The following is an 18,104-nucleotide window of genomic DNA, read 5'->3' as shown; positions in this document are numbered from 1 at the left end:
AAGTTTTCAACACATATCATTGATACTAACAATTCTTGGAAGTTTTGATTTGGAATGCCTACCTGGTACAGGTCTGGTTGCGCAACTTTAGAAAGGATGTCATTATGTTGGAAAGAACATCTTCACTAGGATGTTGCCAGGACTTGCGGGTTTGAGTTATACATTTATAACTTTTTTTAAACATTGGGACAGGTAAATAGATAGGAAAGGTTTGGAGGATATGGGCTAATACAGGCTCAAACACTGGGACTAGCCCAGAATACTAATTTAGTTGGCATGGACAAGATGGATTATATGGCCTGTTCCCCTGCTGTACACTCCACAAGCTCTATTGCACTAGCCTGTGCCTGGTGGGAAATGCATATTTTTAAACAAATCTGCTCATCCCTTATAGTACCGATTTCTGATGTTGTGCGATGTAGTTACTGGCATTTTGGTTTTCATTATTCTTCTTTTCTCCCACCAGTCCACCCGCTTACTTTGATTGTATCGATATGTTAACCTTGAGAACCTGCCCAGGTTAAATCTGGGTTCAGTGATTCCTGTAATTTCGGTGGAGAGAAATATCTGTAAGGAAGAGTCACAGAGCATAGTTACAGCCTTTTGGCCCAAATTCATCCATGCCAACCAAGGTACCTTCCTAAGCTAGTCATATTTGCCTGCCTTTGGCCCATATCCATATCTTTACCTATCTATGAATCTGTCCAAATGCCTTTTAAATGTACTTGTGCCTACCTTTAGTCAGTAACTCAGCGTGGAAACAAGCCCTTTGGCCCAACTTGCTCATGCCAACCAGAATTCCCCATCTACACTGGTCCCACCTGTCTGAGTTTGGCCTATATCTCTCCAAACCTGTCCTATCCACGTACCTGTCCAAAATGGGGAGTTTTAACTTTGTGACAGTACGTGTCTCCACTACTTCTTCCAGTGACTTGTCCCATATACCTACCACCCTTTGTATAAAGAAAGTTGCCCCAAAGGTTCTCATTAAATCTTACACTCTCACCTTAAACCTATGGTTCTTGATTCTCCTACTCTGGATAAAGTGTGCATTTAACTTATCTATGCCTGATACACCTTATAAATCTTTATAAGATCATACCTCATCCGCCTGTGCTCCAACGAGTAAAGTCCTAGCGTGCTCAACCTTTCCCTATAGCTTAGGCCCTCGAGTCCAAGCAAAATCCTCGTAAATCTTCTCTGTACCTTTCCATTTTAACATCACGTTTATCACTTCCTCTGGCAGCTCTTTCCATATACCCTCCACACTGTTGACCTTCTTAAATGGAACGGAATGCCTTTTATTGTCATTCAAACAACTTGGTTTAAACGAAATTGCATTTTCTACAGTTTTACATTACATGCAAAACCCAAGACCCACACTTAACACAGTTTATTTAAACATCCATCACAGTGGATCTCCAACATCTCCTCACTGTGATGGAAGGCAAAGTCTTATCTCTTCCCTTTGTTCTTCTCCCGCGGTCCAGCAGTCCAACTGCAGCGTCGAGGCGAACTGGGGCTCCGATGTTAAAGCCCCTGGCGGACGATGGCAAGCCCTGTGGCCATTTAAGTCACGCCGGGCGATGTTAGGACCCGCTCCGAGTCCTTTAAACCCTGCGGTTCCAGTGGGGGAAGTTGCCGTTGCGGGAGCTCCGAAAAGCGGTCTCCCACCAGGGACCTGCGAGCTTCTGATGTTCCTGTCTACCGGGCCTGCGGCCGGAGCCTTCAAAGCTCCGAAGTCTGGTCGCAGCTGCGCGCCACTGTAAAAGTTAACTTAAAAAGATAGACAAAGTACAAATTCTTAAAACCATACAAAACTTTAATTTAACGTCTGACGGGTGTGGACCTAGAGACCCAAAGGCAACAGTTTTACGTCTGAATCTCCAGCAGCACACACAAAGAAATATCAGAAAACCCGGGTTTATATACCAACAGACATAAAACCAATTGCATGATGTAATGTACAACAAACCATCAGCCACCTCCAAATATGGAGTTGTTTTTCACTCTTTGGCAAAAACCAGTCATCCCAATGGCATCCTCTGGCCCCTTCTTATCTGATTAACCTCTTCAACTTACATTAAAAAAACCTTGTAAGAGAGCAGTGAACTATTCAACTCAAGTTAAAAAAAACCCTTGGCATGATGGGAGTTGTCCAAATCCCATCATGCATTACAATTGGCTTTTTAGAACAGGAAAGCTTAAATATGACAACAATCAATTAATAACTAACTCTTTCACCACCACAGCTCTTCCCGCTCCGAAGACTGCCAGCTCCGCAATGGCAGGTTCGCAGGCTCCGGAGGCCGCCGCCGGCTCTTCAATGTTAGGCCCAACGACATCGGAGACCCGACAGGGAAAAAGTCGGGTCCCCGTACAGGGAAGAGATTAACGGTTTCCCCCACAGCCCCCCCACCCCCCACATCTACACAGCTTAAAAAAATTAAAAACTAGACTCAAGACATACATTTAACAAGACAAAAATAAAAATAAATTAAAAAGACAGATGGACTGTAGTCGGGCCGCTGCCGATAGGTTGGAGGCCAGTGACAAGTGATCTGTGTTGGATCCACTGTTGTTTGTCATGTACATCAATGATCTGGATGATGGTGTGGTAAATTGGATTAGTAAGTATGCAGATGATACTAAGATAGGTGGAGGTGGGGTTGTGGTTAATGAAGTAGATTTTCAAAGTCTACAGAGAGATTTATGCCAGTTGGAAGAGTGGGCTGAAAGATGGCAGATGGAGTTTAATGCTGATAAGTGTGAGGTGCTGCATCTTGGCAGGACAAATCAAAATAGGACGTACATGGTAAATGGTAGGGAATTGAAGAATGCAGGTGAACAGAGGGATCTGGGAATAACTGCACAGTTCCCTGAAAGTGGAATCTCATGTAGATAGGGTGGTAAAGAAAGCTTATGGTGTGCTGGCCTTTATAAATCAGAGCATTGAGTATAGAAGTTGGGATGTAATGTTAAAATTGTACAAGGCATTGGTGAGGCCAATTCTGGAGTATGGTGTACAATTTTGGTCGCCTAATTATAGGAAGGATGTCAACAAAATAGAGAGAGTACAGAGGAGATTTACTAGAATGTTGCCTGGGTTTCAGCAACTAAGTTACAGAGAAAGGTTGAACAAGTTAGGGCTTTATTCTTTGGAGCGCAGAAGGTTAAGGGGGGACTTGATAGAGGTCTTTAAAATGATGAGAGGGATAGACAGAGTTGACGTGGATACGCTTTTCCCACTGAGAGTAGGGAAGATTCAAACAAGGGGACATGACTTGAGAATTAAGGGACAGAAGTTTAGTGGTAACATGAGGGGGAACTTCTTTACTCAGAGATGGTGGCTGTGTGGAATGAGCTTCCAGTAAAGGTGGCGGAGGCAGGTTCGTTTTTATCATTTAAAAATAAATTGGATAGTTATATGGACGGGAAAGGAATGGAGGCTTATGGTCTGAGCGCGGGTATATGGGACGAGGGGAGAATACGTGTTCGGCACGGACTAGAAGGGTCGAGATGGCCTGTTTCCGTGCTGTAATTGTTATATGGTTATATGATAGGCGCCGTCTCACAGCATCTTTCCCTTCTCACCTTAAATCAATTAGTTCAAGACTCCCGTACCCTGGAAAAAAACTAGCCATTCACATTATTGACGACTAATGCCCCTCGTGATTTTATATACTTCTTTAGGGTCTCCCGCAGCCTCCTGCGCTCAGTTTTAAAATTAAAGGGGCAGTTTTGTAAATAAAATAAACTGGCTACAGAGCTTATCTACTGGCCCACAGCAGGAGGCGCTCAAGTGATATGGATTGTAACCAGTCTTCGTTTTTTTCTCCTGAAATTGGAGAAGTCAATAGATTTGTGGGGCAAGTTGTTTTTTTCCACAAAGTTTAAACCTAGTTCAAATATTTAATTAGAGAAATCAGCAAAATAACAGAAGCAGGAATAGGCAAGGTAACTTTCCTAACCCACCAGTCCATGCTGTGCCATTTTCAATAACGGGAAAGTTTTATCTTTTACGCCAACTCCACTTCCCTGCATTTCCTCAGTTTCCAATAAAATCAAGTGTTCAAGTTCAAGTGAGTTTATTGTCATGTGTCCCTGTATAGGACAATGAAATTCTTGCTTTGCTTAAGCACACAGAAAATAGTAGGCATTTACTACAAAACAGATAAATGTGTCCATATACCATGATATAAATATATACACACATGAATAAATAAACTGATAGTGCAAATAACAGAAAGTGGTTGGTAATAATCAGAGTTTTGTCCGAGCCAGGTTTAATAGCCTGATGGCTGAGGGGAAGTAACTATTCCTGAACCTGGTTGTTGCAGTCTTCAGGCTCCTGTACCTTCTACCTGAAGGTAGCAGGGAGATGAGTGTGTGGCCAGGATGGTGTGGGTCTTTGATGATACTGCCAGCCTTTTTGAGGCAGCGACTGCGATAAATCCCCTCGATGGAAGGAAGGTCAGAGCCGATGATGGACTGGGCAGTGTTTACTACTTTTTGTAGTCTTTTCCTCTCCAGGGCGCTCAAATTGCCGAACCAAGCCACGATGCAACCGGTCAGCATGCTCTCGACTGTGCACCTGTAGAAGTTAGAGAGAGTCTTCCTTGACAATCCAACTCTCCGTAATCTTCTCAGAAAGTAGAGGCGCTGATGTGCTTTTTTGATGATTGCATTAGTGTTCTCGGACCAGGAAAGATCTTCAGAGATGTGCACGCCCAGGAATTTGAAGCTCTTGACCCTTTCAACCATCGACCCGTTGATATAAATGGGGCTGTGGGTCCCCCTCCTACTCCTTCCAAAGTCCACAATCAGTTCCTTGGTTTTGCTGGTGTTGAGGGCCAGGTTATTGCGCTGGCACCATATGGACAGTTGCTCGATCTCTCTTCTGTACTCTGACTCATCCCCATCAGTGATACGCCCCACAATAGTGGTGTCGTCAGCGAACTTGATGATGGAGTTCGCACTGTGGTTCGCTACGCAGTCATGGGTATAGAGTGAGTACAGCAGGGGGCTGAGCACGCAGCCTTGAGGTGCTCCCGTGCTGATTGTTATTGAGGCTGACACATTTCCACCAATACGAACAGACTGTGGTCTGTGGACGAGGAAGTCAAGGATCCAGTTGCAGAGGGATGCGCAGAGACCCAGTTCTGCGAGTTTGGTAACCAGTTTGGAGGGGATGATTGTGTTAAATGCCGAGCTGTAATCAATGAATAACAGCCTGACATATGAGTTTTTGTTGTCCAAGTGGTCCAGTGCGGAGTGGAGGGCCAGCGAGATCGCATCCACCGTTGATCTGTTGTGGCGGTATGCGAACTGCAGTGGGTCCAGGTTTTTGTCGATGTAGGAGTTGATTTGCTCCATGATCAACCTCTCAAAGCACTTCATCACCACTGGCGTTAGTGCCACTGGTCGATAGTCATTGAGGCATATCACCTTACTCTTCTTGGGCACCGGTATAATTGATGCCCTTTTAAAGCAGGTGGGGACCTCAGACCTCAGAAGTGAGAGGTTGAAAATGTCCGTAAAAACTCCCGCCAGTTGGTCCGCACAGGTTTTTAGAACACGACCGGGTATACCATCAGGACCAGGTGCTTTTCGGGGGTTCACCCCCCTGAAGGATTTCCTGACATCGGCCTCTGTGACTGACACTGAAATGCCATCGCAGCGAATGGGGGATCGGGAAGGCACATCAGTATTTTCCCTGTCAAAGCGTGCGTAAAACGCATTGAGCTCGTCAGGGAGTGATGTTACACCGGCATTCGAGCTGCCTCCTGGTATCAACTGAACTCAGTATAAAATCAATGGAAAATAATTTACCAAAATGCAAATCAGGGAAAGAAAGTAAAAAATGTCCAATGATTAAAATGTATAGGTATCATTCTCCATAATTGCTAAAGCTAATTTTCATTGCCAGAATGGGTACATGCTTTTCAAGTTACTGAATTGCCAAAAAATCACTATAATTGAGTGGCCAAGTTCCAATCTATTTTACAATGCTGAGTCTCATCACCAGAAACCTATACAATCAAGTTTATAGGGAAGCAGGACAAGGTGGGCAGTAATGCTCAAATTTCAATAGTTAACCATGTACATATATACACTGAAAGTTATGGATTTATTCCATATTAATTAAAATCGCAATATCCTCACATATTCTTCTTACAGTGAAGCTGCTGAACTAGCCATGGACATCTTCACCTCAAACCCCAAGTAAATTATTAACAGAAACACTCAATGGTGGTTTGAGTCTTTATTATGAATATGCTTATCTGCAGTGTTACATTGCAAGCTATTTATGAGCAAAACATTTTTTAATCCTTTCATCATTCGTCATTGATACGTGTGTAACTCTGGAAAAAATTCTCATTGATCATTAAAGATATTGAGGTGGAAGTTAATTTTTGGTTAGCAATAACAACCAGACATTAAAGTGACAGTCTTATATAGTACTTAGTGTTAGTGTTTTAAGTGCTACAAAATGAAAGAGTTCTCGTATAATTTCCATTCTATTGAAGCTCATCTTCATACAGTATATAAACAAATTAACAATAGGTCTTTATGAGCGAAAATATTGCAGCATCAATAATAAAGTGACTTTGGAATGAAATAATTACTTAAATTTTAATGGGGCTGAATTGTAATATCTCAGCTTTGTAAAATATTTTAATATAGCAACATATAGCTTGAGCACTTCTTGTATTTGATAAAGGCACATAGAATATTTAGTCCAATGTAAATAATTGTCAAAACACAACTTCCTTTTCCATATTATCATATCTGGTTTGGGGCCACAAATATATTTCATTATATTAGGTTGTGAAAAGACTTGTATTTGACCAGACCAGATTTGTAATATTTATACTTAAGATTTCTGCTTCAGTTTGTGACGGTTTTGCTGAGCATCAACATTCTTAAAGGAAGCACATCCTCCACCCATATATTTGGATTGGTGATCATTTTATTCCATATTATCTTTTCTTCCTCTGTAGAATCCATCCAGTCTACTGCCATTCCATAACTTTTACCTGTTTAGTAAAAGAAATGGTCAATAAAAAAAAAATACAGGTTTCAAGCTCGGTTTATAAACACATAATACATTAGGGATCACAAAATTGTATAGTTAGTATATTGCCGTTCCTTGTGGCATAATGATCAGCTAGATTCCTACAGAATGTTTCACATCTTCAAAGCTGTACATCACAAAGAGAGATTAGCAAATGAGTTGAAGGGGAGACCAAGAATTGTGAAATCAACAAGGCAAGAAAGGATGGAAAAGATGAAAACTATTGCAATCTCTTAAACATCTCCACATTGATTTAATAGGCCATCCATGTAGATGATCTATTCAGCAGTCAGTGAAAGTTATTTCTCTCAAGGTGATCGAGTGGTGTTGAGTAAGTAAAATACCACCAGAACATCTACAAATGTCCAACAGCAGAAGCACAATATGAATTCATAGACTGTCCAAATAAAACAATTTAGAACATTAGCTCGATAATGTTCGCAAGATGGCTGCACCGTTGTGTCTGGCTGCCCGTCATCTCCCATCTGGACAATGCCCCAAACAAGGTAACCTCTACTGTTCGTATGGCCTGCAGTCAAAGCTGGCTTATGAACGGTAAACACTCTTGGATATCCAAGCCTCGGTCGTTGAGGTCTTCACCCAAGGCCCCGGACTGACCCCCAGACTGAGCCCCGGATGGAGGACAGATCTGGTCGGCCCTACCGCACCATCCATCGGCGGTCCCTCAAGCCCAAGTATGCTTCTCTCCCGTCGATTTTCCCTGTCCCCGGTCTGTCGGCACGCGGGCTCCCAGCCAGGCCCTGTGTGAAACGCAGCGGCGTGGTCTCCCTGAACCTCTGCCTGCTGGCGTGGGAGCCGCTACCGGACCACAACTCACCTGCAATCCGTGCAATAGTGGCCCTGATCAACGCGAGATCCGTGTTGAACAAAACCTTCATCCTCAATGACTTCTTCGCCGCACGTGGATTGGACTTCCTACTGATCACAGAAACCTGGCTTAATCCTGGTGAGTTTGATCCACTCGTGGAACGCTGTCCTGATGCCTGTAACTTTTTCAGCTCGCCCAGGCTCTCAGGTCGCGGTGGGGGCCTAGCCACTGTGTTTAAAAAGCATTTCAACTGCCGCCTTCTGAACGCTGATCATTTCTCCAGTTTTGAACATCAACTAATCATAGTTGGTCTAATCTGTCCACTTTTAATTGTTCTTGTGTATCACCCACCAAAAATGCATTAGGACTTTGTCTCGCAATTTGCTGATCTTATCGCTAGCTTGTTGCCCAAATTTGACCGGGTCCTGATTCTTGGTGACTTTAACATTCATGTCTGCTGTTCCACGAAGCCTACAGTGAGTGAATTTATGCACCTGGTTGAGTCCTTCAATCTGACTCTACTCACCACTGGACCCACGCACAAGCTTGGCCATACACTAGACCTAGTGCTTTCGTCTGGTCTCCCAACTTGTAATACAGAAATCATTGATGCCCGTCTGTCTGATCATAGTGCAATTATATCCGATGCATCTCTGCCTTTCTCTCCCTCAAAATCCCATCTCCCTGCTCGCTACTCCCGCTACGTAAACTCTTCGACTGCCAGTAAGTTCTCCGAGGCTCTCATAGCCACCCCCGACATCTGCACTATTGAGGTGTCTACCCTCCATCTCAGCACTGACAACCTCGTTTCTTTATTCGATACTACTTGCTCTTCAATCCTGGATTCTGTTGCTCCTCTTAAAATGAAAAAGCCTAAGCCTAAAAGCTGGCCGTGGCTCAATGACACCACCAGAGCCCTAAGAAAATCAGAACGGTACAAATCTGATAAGCTTCAAATTTCCTTTGAACTTCTGAGAAACAATCTTCACAAATACCAGGAAGCAGCAAAATCTGCAAGAACAAAATACTTTTCCGCCCTTATTTCCAAAAACGCTCATAACTCCAAGGTCCTTTTTAGTACCATCACCTCCATCATATGTCCTGCCCCCAGCAACAGCTTAACTGGGTCCCCTGCTAAGTGCGAGGAATTTACTACATTTTTCACCAGCAAAGTTAAGAACATCAGATTGAATATTTCCCCTCCCATCCATGACCTGGCTGTCCATTGGTCTGTTTTTCAAAATTAGACTGTTTCCAACCCGTTACTATACCCTCCCTTGTAAAGCTGATCACCACCATGAAACCTGCTACCTGCCCCCTCGACGTTGTCCCCTCTGCCCTTCTAAAGGATGTCATTACAATAGCAAGTACCAGCATCCTCGCCATCTTCAACAGTTCTCTGGCCACTGGCACTGTTCCTACCTGCTTCAAGCACGCGGTGGTCCAGCCCCTCCTGAAAAAACCTAACCTCACCCCCACCTTGCCAAGCAACAACAGACCCATTTCAAAACTGCCTTTCCTTTCAAAAGTCCTTGAAAAGGTAATTTTAAGTCAACTTATGCCTTACCTTCACCAAAATACTATCTTGGAAACTTTCCAATCAGGTTTCAGGGCCCATCACAGCACAGAGTCTGCCTTGTTGAAGGTACATAATGACCTACTGCTCACCGTTGACTCCGGCGACTGTGCAATCCTGCTCCTTCTCGACCTCAGCGCAGCATTTGATACTGTCGACCACACCATCCTAATTGACCGTCTCAGGTACGGGGTTGGTATTGATGGCACTGCCCTGAGCTGGTTCATCTCCTACCTCAAAGGTAGGAGTTTCTCTACTAACATAGGCAACTCTTTCTCCTCCCCAGCTAGCCTCTGCTGCGGGGTTCCACAAGGTTCCATCCTTGGCCCCATTCTCTTCTCCCTGTATAGCTCCCCTTAGGCCAAGTCATTCAAAAGCACGGCATTTCCTTCCATTGCTACACAGACGATACACAACTCTATCTCCCCCTGAAGCCCAACAACCGATCACATCTAATTAACCTTATCCGCTGCCTCAAGGATATAAAGTGTTGGATGGCCCAGAACTTCCTCCAAGTAAACGAGAGTAAGTCTGAGGTCTTCCTTCACTGCCACTCGGGCTCAATCAAAACGATAGCAGGCAGCCTTGGAAGCCTTACCCCATTACTCAAACCTCACGTCAAAAACCATGGCATGATATTTGACTCAGCATTGAAATTTGACAAACAAGTCAATGCCGTGGTAAAAGCTAGCTTCTTCCAGCTTCAGACGATAGCTAAAATAAAACAATTCCTCCAGTTTGACGACCTTGAAAAGATCATCCACACATTTATCTCCTCCCGCCTCGATTACTGCAACTCCCTCTACACTGGCATCAGCCAATCTTCCCTGTCCCGCCTGCAACTCGTCCAAAACGCCGCAGCGAGACTCCTGACGGGCACCCGAAAAAGGGACATCACCCTAATTCTGGCTCTCTAAAAGGTTTTGAGATCTTTCTTTATGTTTACAAAGCCCTTAATTGGCTTGCCCCCACCTACATCAAAAGTCTGCTTACCCACCACACCACCTCCAGGTCCCTCAAATCGGCCGACTTGGGGTTACTGAACATCCAGGCATAAGCTCAGGGGCGTCCGCGCCTTTGCGGTTGCAGCTCCTAGACTGTGGAACAGCATCCCTCTTCCCATCAGAACTGCCCCCTCCATCGACTCTTTTAAGTCGAGACTTAAAACTCATCTTTACTCTCAAGCCTTTCTTGACGTCCTCTGAGGGAGGGCTATATGTATGTATTTATGTATGTACTTAATCTATGAACCACTGTTTTATAACGTCAGTACCTCCACCAATGTAAAGCACTTTGGTCAACGAGAGTTGTTTTTTAAATGTGCTATAGAAATAAAAATGACGATGACTTGACTTGATAAAGCTGTATTTTGTCCAAGTTTCATAGGCTTTAACCCAACTAGTGCACTTTGTATGGTTGCTGACACAAATATTTTATGCATATTAGGGTCTAAAATATACAAATAAACACTCATGTCCAAACCTTTACAGAATGGATTTTGCCATTCTATGGATTTCATCAACCATGCGCCCTCTACTGAGTAAGTATTGAAATACACAATCAGTCGATACTTGCTCAAAAATCATGTTACATCTTCTTTCAAAAAAGGTAGTTTCTAATACAATGAGAACAAATGATGAATATGTTCTTTACTTTATCCTGTTACAAGGCTGTTCGCGGTGAAATACTCACATTGCAAGCATTTAACCATACTCATCTATTTTTGAATGCAATCTGACACTTTTTCAATATTTTAAACAAAGTACAAATTAAAATCCCTGATTGCTAGCTAACTCAACACAGAAAAAGACAAAATGCTGAGGGAACTTAGTTGGTCAGGAAACACCTTTGGAGAACATGAACCAAATGCAAAATTGACTAGGAAACAGGGTGGAGGTGAATGTTGTTTTTCAGACAGGAGGCTGTGCCTCAGGAATTAGGGATGTGCCTCAGGAATCAGTGCTGGGTCCATTGCTGTTTGTCATTATATCAGCGATTTGGCAGAGAATATACTAGGCATGTTAAGTAGGACAATAAGACATGGGAGTCAGCTCCACCATTCAATCATGGCTGATCTATTTTTCCCCACTCAATTCCATTCTCCTGCCTTCTCCTCATAACTTCTGACACCCTTACTAATCAAGAACTTACCAATCTCTGCTTTAAAAATACTCAATGACTTGGCCTCCACAACCATGTATGGAAATGAATTTTCACAGATTTACCACCCTCTCACTAAAGAAATTCCTCCTCATCTCCATTCAAAATGCACGTCCTTTTATTCTGAGGCTGCGCCCTCTGGTCCTAGACTCTTCCACAACTCGAAACATCATCGCAAATGATGCTGTAATAGCTGATATTGTTGACAGTGAAGATGGTTATCAAGATTCCCAGCAAGATCTGAAAACCTGAGCAAGTGGGCTAAGGACAGCTGATGAAGTTTAATTCAATTAAGCGTGAGGTGTTGGATTTTTGGAAGTCATAACAATGCAGGTGCTTTATGTTGAATGGTACGTCTCCCGGGAGTGTTGTAGAGCACAGGTATTTAGGGTGGTGAAGCAGCCTTTTGGTACATCGGCCATCAGTCAGGTAATTGAGTGTAAAACAAAACACAAAGTGCGGGTCAGGCAACATCTGTGGAGAGAATGTATAGATGACGTTGAGTCAGGACCCTAACACAAGGAACTGCAAACGCTGAGCGTCCTGGGGTTTTAATTATGTTGGCAGGACACGAGTGATTGACCTATAGCAAGGGATTGGGCAGACTAGGACTTTATTCCTTGAAGACAAATAGGCTGAGGGATGATCTTGAAGAGGGGTTGTATAAAATTATGAGGGGAATAGATCAGGTGAATGCAGAGATTTCCTGGGTGGAAATCAAGAACTCAAGGGCATAAGTTTAAAGTGAAATGGGAAAGAGTTCAAACGAAGTAACATCTTAGAAACTATTACCTGTGCCAAGGCCAATCCTTAGTCCTCCAAGAAAATGATTCACCAATTTATCATGGTCCCAGACTGAAAGTTCAACACAAGCCTCTTTGAGATCCTCAGGCCCAAAACCATCATAAACCATGGTATGGTTGAAATTAGGATTCCTGTTTTTTTTCACAACCCGAGACTTCTGACGGCTTTTTCTGCTCGTGTCTGGAAGAATGAAGCTTGTAGAAAAACAAAATCAATTAGAGCAAACCAAAAAGTTTGGTTGAAGTCAAATATATTGTTTCACTAAACACATTAATTCATTTTGGCACATACAAACGCACAAAAATTACAAAAAATAACTTAATGATTGCAATGACGTGACCGTCACAATGTTCAACATTTAGTTAGCCTTTGGAACCAGCTCTCAACTATAGCAATCAATTGTTGCCTAGATTCTGTGGAATTTGGTTGGCACCTTCACACATAACTGTTAACATTTCTCTACATATAGGTCAGCTGTTCGGTTTTCTGTACAGACATCGCTGTTCCAAGCTTGAAGTCCCTATTCACGATTTTGTTCTCCCTGAATAACAATGACATCACACATCCACGGCCCTCAGTCTCAGTACCGGCTCTCCACAGGGCTGCGTGCTGAGCCCCCTGCTCTACACCATCTACACACATGACTGCACCCCCGCCCACCACAGCAACACCATTGTCAAATTTGCGGATGACACTACGGTGGTGGGACTCATCTCCGGGGGGGGATGAGTACGCCTACCGGGATGAGGCGGAGCAGCTGACAGTGTGGTGTGGAGAAAATAACCTGCTCCTCAAAACCTTAAAGACAAAGGAAATAATAATAGACTTCAGGAAGAATAAAACGGACATGGTACCATTAATTATCAGAGGGGACTGTGTGGAGAGGGTGGCGGATTTCCGCTTCCTGGGAATCCATATTGAGGAGGACCTGACGTGGAGCGTGAACACCTCTGCGCTGCTGAAAAAGGTCCAGCAGAGTCTGCACTTCCTGAGGGTGCTCAGGAAGAATAACATCACTCAGAGACTGCTGCTGTCCTTTTATCGGTGCTCCATTGAGAGCATCCTAACATACTGTGTATGCGTATGGTACACCAGCTGCACAGCGGCTCAGAGGAAAGCGCTCCAGAGGGCCATTGACAACGCCCAGAGGATTGTCGGCTGCCCTCTCCTTACCTTGGAGGACTTACACAGTTCCCGCTGCATCAAAAAATCCCAGAGTATTATAAAGGACATTTCCCACCCCGGACACTCCCTGTTTGAACTGTTGCCGTCAGGCAGACGGTACAGATCTACAAGGACAAGGACAAACAGACTTAAAAACAGTTTTTACCCCACTGCTATAAAGGCACTAAATGTAGCCGCCAAGGAACGCAGGGGCGATACATACTAAGGGATTGTGGTACACTGTGAAATCGACAGAAGGATGTAGGGTTGGGTGTTTATGCGTGCTATTTTCATGATATTTATTTTAGTTGTTTATCTTTTTTTAATATTTTACCTTGTATGTATCGTTAGCTTTTAGAAATGTTTGAATGGTGCACTGACTGGCTGACATTTTTTAATTTCGTTGTACATGGTTCATGTTACAATGACAATAAAGAAACTATATTCTACCATTCATCATGCCCTCTAACACCGTGTTGCTAACTGCACTGTAATTCCCTTATTAGTTCAAAATATATTTTGAAATACATTTTTCAAAATAGTTTTACAATTTCTATCTACCCATATCTGTATTGCATGTTTAAATGTATTGCTATTTGAAAAATGTAATTTAAAAAGTTAATTTAAAAATGGGTGTTTCCTTCTTAGTTTGCCGTCTGAGAATTTTATGATTTCCCAAACAGTCCGGCCAATTTTATAACACAGCTGTGGAAGTTCAGCAATCCCCTTACACTTTGCACAACAGAAACTATTCTCCACATGAATGATGATCATTTACTTTGATATTAGAACACATTTTGCATCCTTGAATTTTGATGAATATGCAAATAAATCTCATATGCAAGATTATTTTCTAAAAATATATAATAGAAAAGTAATATTTTACCATTTAACAAATGGATCCAAACGATGTACCCTAACTTGTGGTAAATTATTGGCTTCCTTCACCCAAATCTGCACTTCACCTGTTTTTTTCCCTGTGTGCAAAAACCTCAGTTAGCATACTGATACAACTTCAATAATTATAAATGATTAGATATGAAGGAAAAATACCTCTTTGTCCCTTTGGAATGTAACGGAGAGCCACTTTTAGGGTACCTCTGTTACCCATTGTGTAAGCGGAGATTGCCTGTAAAGAAAAATGAGCAAGAAAGATAATTTGGACTGCACTTTAAATATAATTTTTGCCATGACTTAGAAAAAGCTGTTTTAAAATATTCAAGCTTGCACTTCATTAAAACTGATCATACCTATATTAATGAGGAAAACTACCAAAGGTTCATGATTGATTTAAAAACACAGAAGTTATGTTAACAATAGCTAGTTATCTAATTCCAACAATTTGGTTTAGCCAGTATGCAAATTACAGTGCCCTCCATAATGTTTGGGACAAAGATCCATCATTTATTTATTTGCCTCTGTACTCCACAATTTGGAGATTTGTGATAGAAAAAAACACATGTGGCTAAAGTGCACTTTGTCATATTTTAATAAAGGCCATTTTTATACATTTTGGTTTCACCATGTAGAAATTACACCAGTGTTTACACATAGTCCCCCCATTTCAGGGCACCCGAAAGTAGTAATGTTTAGTATTTTGTTGCATATTCTCTGCATGCAATGTCTGCTTGAAGTCCGCGATACATGGACATCACCAGTTGCTGGGTGTCTTCTCTGGTGATGCTCTGCCAGGCCTGTATTGCAGCCATCTTTAACTTATGCTTGTTTTGAGGGCGCGTCCCCTTCGGTTTTCTCTGCAGCATATAAAAGGCATGCTCAATTGGGTTCAGATCAGGTGATTGACTTGGCCACTCAAGAAATGACAATTTTTTTGCTTTGAAAAACTTCATTGGTGCTTTAGCAATATGTTTGGGATCATTGTCTTGCTGCAGAATGAACCACCGGGCATTGAGTTTTGAGGCCTTTGTTTGAACTTGAGCAGATAGGATGTGTCTATACACTTGAGAATTCATTATGCTACTACCATCAGCAGTTGTATCATCAAGGAAGATAAGTGAGCCAGTACCTTCAGCAGCCATACATGCCCAGGCCATAACAGCCTCACCACTGTGTTCCACAGATGAAGTGGTATGCTTTGGATCTTGGGCAGTTCCTTCTCTCCATACTTTGCTCTTGCCATCACTTTGATATAAGTTAATTTTCGTCTCATCTGTCCAGAAGACCTTTTTTCCAGAACTGTGGTTGCTATTTTAATTACTACTTGGCAAAGTGTAACCTGGCCGTCCTATTTTGTGGCTAACCAGTGGTTTGCATGTTGCAGTGTAGCCACTGTATTTCTGTTCATGAAGTCTTCTGAGGACAGTGGTCATTGACAAATCCACACCTGACTCGTTTCCGACAGATAAGAGCGTTTCTTATCTGTCGGACAGGTGTTTGGGGATTTTTCTTTATTATAGAGAGAATTCTTCTACCATCAGCTGTGGAGATCTGCCTTGGCCTGCCAGTCCCTTTGTGATTAGTAAGCTCACCAGTGCTCTCTTTCTTCTTAATGATGTTCCAAACAGTTGATTTTGGTAAGCCTAATGTTTGGCTGATGTCTCTAACAGTTTTATTCTTGTTTCTCAGTCTCATAATGGCTTCTTTGACTTTCATTGGAGCAACTTTGGTCCTCACGTTGATAAACAGCAATAAACGTTTCCAAAGGTGATGGAAAGACTGGAGGAAAGACTAGGTGCTGAGAGCTCTCTTATACCTGTATTAAGGAAGCAATTAAACACACCTGAGCAATTACAAACACCTGTGAAGCCATGTGTCCCAAACATTATGGTGCCCTGAAATGAAGGGATTATGTATAAACACAGCTGTAATTTCTACATGGTGAAATCAAAATGTATAAAAATAGCTTTTATTAAAATCTGACAATGTGCACTTTAACCACATGTGATTTTTTTCTATTACAAATTGTGAGGTACAGAGGCAAATAAATAAATGATGGGTCTTTGTTCCAAACATTATGGAGGGCACTTATGTTTCAAAACTTCTGGCTCTCTGTCTGTATTTTATCTCTTCCTTATTAAGAAGTTAACACTCAGCTCCCGTCATCTAGCCAACCATTCCCAAAGATGGTGATGAGTCAGAGTATAGAAGTGAGATTGACCGACTGACCAAATGGTGCCAGTACAACAATCTGGCTCTCAATATCAGTGAAAACAAATAACTGATTGTGGACTTTGGAAGAGGAAGGTTGAGGACCCACAATCCTGTTTATATCATTGGGACGATGGTGGAGAGAGTCAAAAACTTCAAATTCCTGGGCGTGCATATTTCCGACAATCTTTCCTGGACCCAACACACTGATGCAATCGTAAAGAAAGCACATCAGCGCTTTTACTTCCTGAGAAGATTACGGAGATTCGATATGTCAAAGAGGATTTTCTTGAATTTCTACAGGTGCACAGTAGAGAGCATATTGACTGGTTGCATCATGGCCTGGTTCGGCAACTTGAACGTCCAGGAGCAGAAAAGACTGCAAAAAGTTATGAACACTGCCCAGTCCATCACTGGCTCTGACCTCCCCATAATCGAAGGTATTTATCGGAGTCGCTGCCCTAAAAAGGCAGCCAACATCATCAGAGACCCACACCATCCTGGCCACACACTCATCTCACCACTGCCATCGGGAAGAAGGTACAGGAGCCTCAGAACTGTAACGTCCAGGTTCAGGAACAGATTCTTCCCTACAGCCATCAGGCTATTAAGCACATAAGCTCAGAACTACAATAGACTATTATTATTATTATACTGTCATTGTTTTGTTTTTTGAGTATATATGCATGTGTATATATACTAGACTAAGTGGGACCCGTTGGGTCCCAGCATCATATGGGAGGGCTGGTCCCCCAACGCAAAATTCCTCCTCTCCACCAATTCCAATATTGGTGGCCAGTGGGGTTGGGGGGCTCTCTGGAGTGCTAGTATGGGTGTTGTGGGCTGAAGGGACTGGTTTACAGAGGGCTAGTATAGACATTGTGGGCCGAATGGATTCTTGCGCTGGCGGCTCAGTCACTCAAGCCTGTTGTGCTGGCAGCTCACTCACTCACGGCTAGTGGGCTGGCAGTTGACTCATGGCTATTCATTGAAATTCCATTTCAAGCAGGGTGCAAGGCCACTAAAGACAGCGAGTCGTAACCTCTCCCTCCTCCATCTTGCAGAGACTGAGCCACGCCCACACTTCTGGGTTTTATAGTCCCTCCCCCTCCCACCAGAAGGTACGTGGCCTTCATGGCGTGATTGACAGGAGAGAGAATCTCAACATTTTTAAAATACTAATAACTCTTTTATTTTTCATCGATGGGAAAAATCCTCTTGCCCTACGCAGCGGAGGGGGATTGAGTAAGATGGTCAAAAATCACAGCCATAAGTGGCAGCGTTTTTTCTAAAATCAATATGTAGAACAGGAAGTGGTCAAGATCAGACTTTTAGTAATATAGATATATAAACATGTGCGAGTATGTGTTTCTATACACACTTAA

The 18,104-nt window shown here is 42.8% G+C and overlaps 1 protein-coding gene across 8 annotated transcripts in view; it reads right to left on the bottom strand.

The window, feature by feature from the left end:
• Positions 1–6,250: 6,250 nt before the first annotated feature.
• sytl2 (synaptotagmin like 2) overlaps positions 6,251–18,104 on the bottom strand; it is a 137,314-nt gene continuing 125,460 nt past the window's right edge. For all 8 annotated transcript variants that reach the window (XM_033022510.1, XM_033022509.1, XM_033022511.1 and 5 more), the window contains 4 exons: positions 14,665–14,740; positions 14,498–14,588; positions 12,436–12,641; positions 6,251–7,040 (listed from right to left, as the gene is read on the bottom strand). In XM_033022510.1, the coding sequence (XP_032878401.1) occupies positions 6,892–7,040; positions 12,436–12,641; positions 14,498–14,588; positions 14,665–14,740 (522 nt within the window). In that variant the 3' untranslated portion in view covers positions 6,251–6,891. The remainder of the gene's footprint in view (positions 7,041–12,435; positions 12,642–14,497; positions 14,589–14,664; positions 14,741–18,104) is intronic.

The sequence above is a fragment of the Amblyraja radiata genome, chromosome 6, assembly GCF_010909765.2.
Source record: "Amblyraja radiata isolate CabotCenter1 chromosome 6, sAmbRad1.1.pri, whole genome shotgun sequence".
NCBI lineage: Eukaryota > Metazoa > Chordata > Chondrichthyes > Rajiformes > Rajidae > Amblyraja > Amblyraja radiata.
The sequence above is the reverse complement of the archived record's forward strand: the minus strand, read 5'-3'. Positions and strand labels throughout refer to the sequence as shown.